General features: G+C 30.8%; 1 protein-coding gene across 3 annotated transcripts in view; it reads right to left on the bottom strand.

The window, feature by feature from the left end:
* Positions 1 to 344: 344 nt before the first annotated feature.
* LOC106463676 (protein yippee-like 1) overlaps positions 345 to 11,026 on the bottom strand; it is a 19,184-nt gene continuing 8,502 nt past the window's right edge. For all 3 annotated transcript variants that reach the window (XM_013923732.2, XM_022391249.1, XM_013923731.2), the window contains exons 2-5: positions 6,836 to 7,092; positions 4,357 to 4,400; positions 3,378 to 3,486; positions 345 to 2,100 (exon numbers count right to left, since the gene is read on the bottom strand). In XM_013923732.2, coding sequence (XP_013779186.1) covers positions 2,011 to 2,100; positions 3,378 to 3,486; positions 4,357 to 4,400; positions 6,836 to 6,937 — 345 coding nt within the window. In that variant the 5' untranslated portion in view covers positions 6,938 to 7,092 and the 3' untranslated portion in view covers positions 345 to 2,010. The remainder of the gene's footprint in view (positions 2,101 to 3,377; positions 3,487 to 4,356; positions 4,401 to 6,835; positions 7,093 to 11,026) is intronic.

Genomic DNA, 11,026 nt, shown 5'->3' with positions numbered 1-11,026 from the left:
CCCTAGCGGACGATAGATATCACTGACACGTGGTCGACATTTACCACATTACACACGTTTCTAGAATTTCTAACAATAGAACAAAGCTTTGGAAAATAATAATAATAAAAAAAGATTTATAAGTTCTTGCAAAACAATAGAAATAAATGTTTCAACTTACAAGAAAAAAGCATAAAATTTACAAATTTAATAAAGTTTATCATATCACAATGAAAGAAAAAAAAAAAAGAGTATTGAAGAAAAACAGGATAACCAAATCTAAATATGTTACAAACTTAAGTAACTATAAAAAGCCTGAAACATTAAATGAAGATAAGTGATAGCATTAGCTCATGTGCAGGGTATTTGGAAATAAAAAATAATCAATTTTATTAACACAATTTCTGGACAGCAAGTACATTAATACAAATACATTCAGAGATTCAGAAATACATAACTTAACAAAATATATTATTTTTTAAGTTTATTTAGTTTTTCACATGCAGTAATAAAGATTGTTAGCTTTAATTTTCATCTCTAAGATTTATAAGAATACTTGTGTTTACTTTTTTAAGTCTCTTTGACTCGTATCGCATAAGCCAAATTAATATACGAGTGTGTAAACTAATTTTGCCTAAAGATACAAGTGACTACTAACACTTCCAAACCAAGATATTCTGTTAAGCTAATATATGAATATAATAACACTCGATAAAACTACAGTTAATTAATATATAGAAATAAATTTCAGATTATATTTGTCAAATGATAAATTGAGATGAAACTTTTTTTTTAAAAACTGCGTTAGCTCACTTATTAGTTGTTGCATCGGTATATGTATCTTGGTTCATTGAAGTTAAGTTGAAAAATACTTATAATATTGCTGTGATTTCTACCTTACTAAGTCAAAATTAATGTACAATACATCTCTAATAGTAATCATAGAAACTGTACCCCTGATCATAGCTTCGATTCCTCTAAACAGTCTAAACGCAAAGGCAAAATCAGTTTAGTTTTATCAGTTCTGCTTAACAGATAACTTGGTGGAACATCTCTAAGTATTTATACTAAAAAAATGCTTGATGATACAACTTTGCAAGCAGTGTTATAAAAACTAAAGTAGCTCAAGCACACTGATATAATTATAAATTTTTTAAGGCTTAACGGGGTTAATACGATGATGATATGTTGAACATAATGTAAGACAGGGACATAATCCCAAGCAAAATGAGAGAAGTGTATAATAGCCTCGATTACAAGATATTAAAATACCGACTTTATAATAAGAGATGCACATGCTGTCTGTTATATGAGAGAAAGAGAGAACCCTATGTTAGTACCTATTACTTTAAGAACAGTAAAAGAAGATCACTGGAATTAACTTACAAAATATGAAACTCTTTCCTGAAAGCCAGAATGAAATCGATAAAAAAATGCACACAGAAAAAATTGTATTTACAATTAAAAACAAAACCGTATGGCTCACAACTCTTAATATAAGAATAAGAAAAAAAAAAGATGCTAAACAGAACCAAAACAAAGTAAACCACACAACCTTATGTAAGAGATACACTGACATTTGATGACTGACATGTACAAAAAGTGATTTTTCATTGCCTCACCATGACTAATTTTTAACACCTATCTACATACGATGAATGCACAGTGCCATACATGTTGCAAGCACTGAAAGCTTGAATAAAAAATACACTTTGATGTTGCAAAAACTCTTAGAAAGATGAAGCCAGATCACATTAGAATTGAACAAGAAAGAAAGCAATGCCGCTTGCCGTAAAGTACCAGCAGTACACTTGACTGCTGTACAAAACTTGGAAGTTGTTAACCTTAAAGGTAAGGTAGTTATGATACACTTGGTGCTCGTTTAAAAAAAAAAAAGGATGACGGGTTTACTCCTCTGATAAGAAAACGGATACATCCGCCAATTCTTCTTCTAAAAACAGAATCAACACACAGTCAAGGGATTCTTAAAGTCAATTCCATTTTTGCCTTAAATAGAACCTCCATCCAGCATCAATTCCAACCATTTTCTTTAATCATGTGGGCCAGCTCAATGATATATTTTCCTTCTTTGTACTTCTGGCTGGACTCGAAAGCATGTTCCTGTTAATGACAAGCTTCTTTACTTCATTATCCTCTTAAAGAAAGCTTTTTATGATAAAATATATTCTCTCACTTACAAAAGCTATTTATTTACTGTCTATTCAAGAATAATTCTTTCTATAGTACATGTCAAGTAGTCACCTTTCAATCTGAAATATTAATGCAACTGTAAAGTCTCCCTCCCTCAACTGAAAGATTCCTGCTAATAAGTATAAAAAAAAACATTGTGTCAATTCAAAATTAGACAGATAATTGCATTTCAACTTGTGACTTTACTTTATTCAAATAAATGCCTGATTCAGGTACCAAATATTAATACTATTTTTCACTTGCTTATATTAAAAAATTTACACTATTATATAATGCGTTTTTTTAAATATATATTTTCAAAATACTCACCTTTTGGAAACTGAGTTTATTCGTATCCCTTTACTCGGGTATATAATCAACAATATCAGAAAAATTAATCAAGAAATGTCGCAAAGGCCGAGATATTAATTGCTTTTCAGATGTACAATAGGGATGGTTTCTTTAGTGGATAGCTTTCTTCTTTCACCCTTGCTGTGCTACAGATCCTTAGAGTTTAACTATTTAGCTCTTCAACAAATTTCCTGGGTGAATTATAAGCAAATTTGAAAAGCACAAGCTACACTAGGTTTCTGATATTGTACATGAGGCTAGGATGTAAACCGTCATCTCCTTCACAGTGATACAAATGAAGTGATAAAAGATACAGGAATGTTGAACTGAAGGTGCATAGTCTTTCAATTGAAAGAATATTTTAAACAATTTAGTAAATCCTTCTCTTTTACACTTCAATATGTCTTAAATATCCACTTCTTATCCTTTCATTCAGAAGGATTTACTATTTAAATTAATATTCATTCATATTTATTATTTAAGCTCCAGGTTCATCAGAAGCTTTTCTTTGGGTTGTTGTTTAAAAGACTATATTCATAACATTCAGCATCTGTCTTTGATTACTTTATTTGCTTTCTCATCATAGAAGAGGCATCACAGCCTTCCAATTTAGGCACTGCCCTCAAGCCTCAATGCAGTATTAGTAAATTTATAGTATCATTCAAACTTTCATTTAAAATGAAGTCATAAAACTACTGACCAGAGCAAAAATCAATTGCAAAGAAAATATTTTTTTTATTAACAAAAATTTAATCATGCATTTGTTTAGAAAAAAAGTGTGGCCCAGTTAGTTATTATTGTTAAGAAAACACAACAATTACAAAGCCAGTTAATTTCACTAGAGCTAAAGACCTTACATATTTCCAACCAAGTGTAGTCTTGCAGCATTCACAGTAGATGTCAGCAACAGCATGGAGGCCAGTCAAGAGTACCCTCTCTTCAGCCGGTCCACAACCCACATTAACACTGTAAATTGTAAAATATAAACAAAATAAGGGAACTAACTAAATGAGCTTCTAACAGCCTTTTCCTGCCTTCCACAGCACAAAGGACATCCTTTACATTCATCTGTTTGCATGCTATTAGTTTCATTTATAGCTAACTTGTTTTATTGCCTTATCCTAATGCCTTCTTATCATGAATGTTAAAAAACAAACAAAAAGGTTTGGTAACTTCTGTATTATACAAGAGGTGCAAATTCATTTGACCCAACTCTACATGTCTCGATACCTAATGCCTATAAGCCAAAGGAATGAATATTTACACTTCTATTTTAAAGTTTGTAATATACATGAACCTTTTGGGAATAATTGTTTCCTTAACTAACCGTTTTCCTTCTACTTCTGTATATATATATAGTTACATTTTTCAACTTTTTAAAAAGAACTACATTATCAATCAGTTTCAGATCCTTTTAAAATCAAGTTTGAGTTTTTACGAATTTCTCTTCCATGACTTTTTAATGAGTTCGGTAAAATAACATAGCTCTACCAAAGTGAAGGCCCAGCTTTTGTACTAAACTGTAGGCATAATAGATCAATCTTTTACTCAAAAAACAACAAAAGAAAACACTAAACCAAGAACCACCAAGAACGTACAGCATAAAATACTGAAACATATACAAAAGTATATAACAGATTACAAAAACTTTTGTCAGATTAAAAACATAGTTTATAAACCTTGTTAGGCTTAGCTATTCAACTGACTAAGACGTGTGCCATAAATTTGGCTTAAAAAGTTCATACACATGGCTCTTGTTACTGTCAATAACCTTTCAACCACCAGAAACAAAATAAAAATGTTTAGGTTTAAAACAAATGCAGTCAAAGTACTCACACAGAATTGAAGAGATAGGCTCGACCTTGACTTCCTTGGAATGACTAAGGGGGAAAAGATTGAATTTAAAAATAAAATACCCAGCTTGAAATTGCAAAACTGTTTCTTTTCTCAGACATTATATATTTTTTTCCTTTCTTCAAATACATGAATTAAAACTGCAATTGTATGATGGAGTCCAAAGATGCCAAAATAGGTCAAATTACCATATTTGATGGCATATAGGACGTATGGGTATATAAGACGCACCCCCATTTCAGCAGGTCAGATTCAGGAAAAGTGTACTTTTTAGTAGTTTTTAGTGTATTTAAGCATATATTGGTGAAAGTAATCTAACAGCACATTACACAAGCAGAAAACACTTGAACATAAACTAAAACACAGTAAGAAAATGGGGATACACTTTAATCATCTTCATAACCAGAAAATTCTTCATCTTCAAAACCAGAAAAATTTTCATCTTCGTCACTGCTGCTGGAATCACGGACTTCAAATAACACATTATCTTCTGTGCCATCAAGAGCATTGCTAATGCCACACTTCTTAAAAGACTTAAAACGACGTGACAAAACCTTGTTTCTGAAGGGACAAGCGTTCGCACTTTTAAGAGATAGATCTTCCATCCTTTAACAGGATGCTGAAAATTCGACTGCGTCTGGCCTATGCAAATTTCCTATTTCTTACTTCGTAGTTGGAATGCTGTACTGATCGTATGCTAGGATAGTGAGCGTTAGGAAGAAGATTAGCCTGCGGAAGGTCTCAACTTCGCATATTAGACGTAGGGCGATTTTTTGAGCCAAAATTTTGGGAAATAAGTGCGTCCTATATGCCGTCAAATACGGTACTTCAATTATATCATAATTTACAAGCAATGTAACTTCAAATCATATAACAACTATGCTCTATATTCCTCTTGTATGAAAGATATTAAAACAAATTATTCTTTATAGTATGTGCAAAGTTTTATAAAATAACAGTAAACGTAATCATATTTTAATTTAATTTATCACATTTAGGATATTGATGAAATATTTACTCGCATACGCAACTTCATGCATTTAAGAAGAAACTTTGAAATCAAATATGTAAAACATTGAAATTGTACAGAACTCGTACACTAATAAGATACAAGTGTTTAAAAACAAATATGTTTATTTATTTTTTCAAAATTAGTGTAAGTTTTAGAACCCTTGGCTTACAGTTTTAAGATAGTATTGTTACTAATTTTAAGATTCTATTAATTACTTACTTTGGCTGATTTTAATAGTCACAGCTTTTCATACTAAATTCATAAAAACATCTGTATTTTATAATTTATCAGAATAATGTAGCAGAGATCTAAATTTTCAAGGTCATATTTGTTCAATACTAAAATCTGTGTGTACAGTTGAAGAGATTGCATACAAAATGTATCTTTTTTTCATATATGCTCAATATAAATCCATGAGTATAGCCAGGGTCAGGTAGGAGTTGAACAATCAGCCCAATCAAGTACGTCCAAATAGCATTCGACTTTTTAAGAAAATAAACACTTCACTGATCTTAAGTTTTGAATGCTTTTGTTTAAATAGGATCTCTAGTGCTGGCTGAGTCCCTGTATGTCTCAGTATATATTATACACAAATCCTCAAACTCTTTAAATCTTAAGTTTGAGAGATTATTGACTAAAAGAAATAGACATTATAACCGTATTCTTCATTGATTAAAATTCACACGTTATATGGTGAGATATAACTTCAAAAGTGAGTCAATGATAAGGGTGTGGGTTATTGGTTATGCATGCATGTATTATAATTAAATTTCTAACTTAGTCTTGCATAATTAAGTGTTTTTTTTTTCTTCTTTTAATAGAGATCTGACACGTGTTATATTAGCTGTATAATTTCAATAAACTAAAGGTAATCGTTTGTCTACAAATACTGTATAAGCAAAGCACCTCCAAACTGTACAAAAACAAAAACAGACTGAGCACATATATTTAAAAATCAGGAAACAAAGAAAGTACATACTGTGATCATAAAATTAAAAGTAATTTCGTAGTATTTTCAAAAAGAAACAACAACAAAAAATTAGAGCTTTCTGATTAAAGCATGTGAACAGATTAAAATGTTAGCACTGTGCTTATAAGAGTATTTCACAAAACTCAAGATACTACACTGAAAGAACAACAGCTTTTTTTTCTATGTGTAATATTGTTTAAAGTGTCGCTAATCTGTATTTTAAGTTAGTCTTAGTGACGCATTTTGTGTTTCAATGCAACATTCAATCTGAAATATACGTATGAATACACTAATGATAAATTCAACAAAAAAATTTCACCGAAAGAAGACAAAAAAAAACAACAACACATAATGCTATAATTTAAAGAGTACATCATTACAACTACTATTGTAAACCTCACCCTATACAGTGTGCACGTGCAACTAAATAAAATTTCCTTTTTTAAACACACTTTTAACAAGTAAAAGAAAGTGCAAACCTTTGAAATTAGCTCATCATGGTTAGCTAAGTGAGCCCTACAATGTATACAACTGTACGTACGATGACAGTTGGGTAGGTAAGCCTGGAACCGTTTCACCATGGTACAGGTACTTATTTTCACTTGATACTGCTTACACCATTCGCTTTATCAGCACACATGTATCTCCAGTCTATATTTTCTTCATTTAAAATCCAAGAACGTAGATAATTTGACACATCCACATTTCTATTCATACGATTACTGTATTGCTGGGTCTATAAAATCAAACAAGTTATTCAGTACCTTATTTATTTTTGAACGTTATGCCATACAAGTCCAATACACAATCTGTTTTTTTTTGTCTAAGTAATTAATGCTTACGTAACATAATTTCGATTTTTAAATTAATAAACTTGTCTTTTTTTTTTTCCACTACAATAAACAGTCCCAAATATAAGCCAGATGCAGCATGGAAAGTTCTTTAATGATTAAAAAAATATACTAAACAGACTTTTACCACAAATTTTGTTATTTTTAACACTTCTAATGAACCTTTATGTTAATGCGAATACCCCATTTTTTACAATATTACAGCCTTGAAAAACATCACTTAAATTAATTGTGCTTAAAGAAAATTTCAATTTTACATGGACAATCACTCGTATAATTAATTGACAATTCTTTTAAGATGCAAAAGTTTTACCACAGTTTCACCTAACATATGAAAAACTACCGAAAAAAGTCTCATTAAAAGAAAAAAAAAAATTCAAATGATTATAATGTATATTAGAAAACACCTACATCATTCAACATTCACAGTGTTATTATTTTTTAAACTTATGAATAAACAAGGAACAGTCCTGATGAGACGTAAACATAATTTTTAGCCTTGTTTATGAGCAGGTTTTGGCTACTTGTTTTGTCTCTCATTAGACAAAATGAATGGGTGTAATATTATTGTTATACTTCCAAAATAATATATGACAAATCAGTTAATTATTTGAATAACCTTTATTAAATAATTTAAGTACAGACCATTATTAGGGAGGATTAAATAATAAAAGATCTGTTTTTTTATGTAAGTTTTTTATATACTGAATTAGAATAATCCCGCGACATACGACCTGAAGACATTATCATCTTGGATCATATTCCATAGCTCATAGTTGTTAAGCCTACCGATTCAATGTGATAACAGTTTAATTTTTCTAAGAACCACTTGTATTATTTTTTTATTAGCAATAAAATAAAAATAAAATGATGCAAAAACATTTTTTTTTTACTATCATTACAGGTGGAGCATTTTTAATTAATGTCCTCAGCAACTTGTAAAAGTCTTTAGAGGTTCAGTTATATACACACTTTTTGTAGTTTATTTCTACACGTGTAACAGCCTCCTTAGTCACTGTCTGACTTTAATACATATTCAGTGGGTCAGTAGTGATGTATTACAGCATGTTCTAAATGTCAAGATAATTTCCAGAGTCATTCATCAACATCTCCAATTCTTCAGTTCTCTGTTGAGAGTGACACAAGATATTGATAAGGCATGTAAAGCCATAAATCTTTTAATTTTTTTACTTGGACTTATTCTATTAAATACTTGGTCAGGGATTTGTAATTAAAACTACGATGTTATAATTTCTTTCATGATGCAATGCACTGTGGTGTGTGTAAAATTTGTAAAGCTCTTTGAGATATTGCCAAATATTTTTTTTTGTCGTATTTTCAAAACACTTATTAAGGACTTGCGTACGTGACTAGTTAAACCACTAATTATATATATGTATATAAATGTGTTTGTTACACAGCAAATTTTTTTTTCTGTCATAATATTTTCCTATTATGCAAATTTTAAAGAAAAAAAAGGATTTATTTCAAAAGAACAGCAAAATGATTTCAGTTTTATTAAACTGAATGTTAGACTGTTTTATTTTGCTGATAAAATGTTTGTTGGCTTTTGCATTTTTCTGCTGTCCTAAACAGAACTTCAATCAACCTCCTCTATCACCAACTTGGCATCAGTTACAGATGTGGTAAAGATAAGAATCTTGTAATCTCAGAGACATGAAACTTCCGAACAGCACCATACAGAAGCTAGCAGCAACCGTTCTGTAAACAAAAAAAGTAGAGAGAACAGAACCTAGTAACTACTGTTAACAAAAAAAAGTAGAGAGAACAGAACCTAGTAACTACTGTTAACAAAAAAAAGTAGAGAGAACAGAAGCCGGCAACTACTGTTAACAAAAAAAAGTAGACAGAACAGAAGCTGGCAACTACTGTTAACAAAAAAAAGTAGACAGAACAGAACCTAGTAACTACTGTTAACAAAAAAAAGTAGAGAGAACAGAACCTAGTAACTACTGTTAACAAAAAAAGTAGACAGAACAGAAGCCGGTAACTACTGTTAACAAAAAAAAGTAGACAGAACAGAACCTAGTAACTACTGTTAACAAAAAAAGTAGACAGAACAGAACCTAGTAACTACTGTTAACAAAAAAAGTAGACAGAACACAACCTAGTAACTACTGTTAACAAAAAAAGTAGACAGAAGAGAAGCTGGCAACTACTGTTAACAAAAAAAAGTAGACAGAACAGAAGCTGGCAACTACTATTAACAAAAAAAAGTAGACAAAACAGAAGCTAGCAACAACTGTTAACAAAAACAGTAGAACAGAAGCTAACAAATACTGTTCCATTAACAAAAAAGTAGAACAGAAGCTAGTAGCTACTGTTCTGTTAACAAAAAAAGTAGAACAGAAGCTAGCAGCTACTGTTCTGTTAACAAAAAAAGTAGAACAGAAGCTAGCAACTACTGTTCTGTTAACAAAAAATGTAGAACAGAAGCTAGCAACTACTGTTCTGTTAACAAAAAATGTAGAACAGAAGCTGGCAACTACTGTTCTGTTAACAAAAGATGTAGAACAGAAGCTGGCAACTACTGTTCTGTTAACAAAAGATGTAGAACAGAAGCTGGCAACTACTGTTCTGTTAACAAAAATTTAGAACAGAAGCTGGCAACTACTGTTCTGTTAACTAAAAAGTAGGCAGAACAGAAGCTAGCAACTACTGTTCTGTTAACTAAAAAGTAGGCAGAACAGAAGCTAGCAACTACTGTTCTGATAACACAAAAGTAGAAGCAGACAGAACAGAAGCTAGCAGCTACTGTTAACAGAAAAGGTAGGTAAAACGAAAGCTAGCAGCTACTGTTCTGTTAACAAAAAAGCAGACAAAAATATTTTAAGCACTTGTGAACCATAAATAGAGTATGTTCTTGTTTAATTAAATAACTGTTAAATATTTTTAAAAATACACATACGCAAATATTTTTATCAATAAACTATTATATGTCCTAAATAATGTCAGTGCCCCATGTTGAGGAGTTGTGGTGCTTTGATCAAATGGGTTTTAAAATCTACTGTTATCATTCTATCATTTCATATCTATTCTAATGAGCAATTTATCTAACGAGAACCTAAATATGATTAGTGAACCTTTAGACTCATCGTTCAATATTTTCAACATGTGGAGAGGTTTCCTTCCAATCTATTTTAATAGTATTCTCAGATTAATCTAAAATGAGATTAAGTTTGGTCATTGTTCATTATCACCTTGTATATGTCTACGGCAAGTATGCTAAAATTCCAGTGCTATACGAAGGTCTACTGGTTGAATAACGACGACACAGAGTGAGCGAAATCAGCATTGTGATGTTTTGAAGCTTCTAACCAAAGCTAATGATTCTACATAAAAACACTGAAGATGTTTAGAAATAAAAGACTTAATTCTCATTCCGGTATTTCTTGTTAAACTTTCCTCATAAAAAGTCAGTAACTTTTTTTTGTTTATCTTTCATTATACATTACTCACTAAAGAGGCTTTAACCGTGTAAATTTTACAACAGAAGAGAAATAAAAAATATTTGGCTTTTGAAAAATTAACTTGACATCATCATGTGCACCATGACAGTAAGTCGTTCAGAAAAATTAACTTAACATCATCATGTGCACCATGACACTAAGTTGTTCAGAAAAATTAACTTGAAATCATCACATGCACCATGACACTAAGTTGTTCAGAAAAATTAACTTGACATCATCACATGCAACATGACACTAAGTTGTTCAGAAAAATCAACTTGACATCATCATGTGCACCATGACACTAAGTCATTCACAAAACTTACCGTATTTTTCGGTGCATAAGACA

This window comes from Limulus polyphemus, unplaced genomic scaffold (assembly GCF_000517525.1).
Source record: "Limulus polyphemus unplaced genomic scaffold, Limulus_polyphemus-2.1.2 Scaffold1458, whole genome shotgun sequence".
Taxonomy (NCBI): domain Eukaryota; kingdom Metazoa; phylum Arthropoda; class Merostomata; order Xiphosura; family Limulidae; genus Limulus; species Limulus polyphemus.
This window is presented reverse-complemented; position numbering and strand designations above follow the sequence as displayed.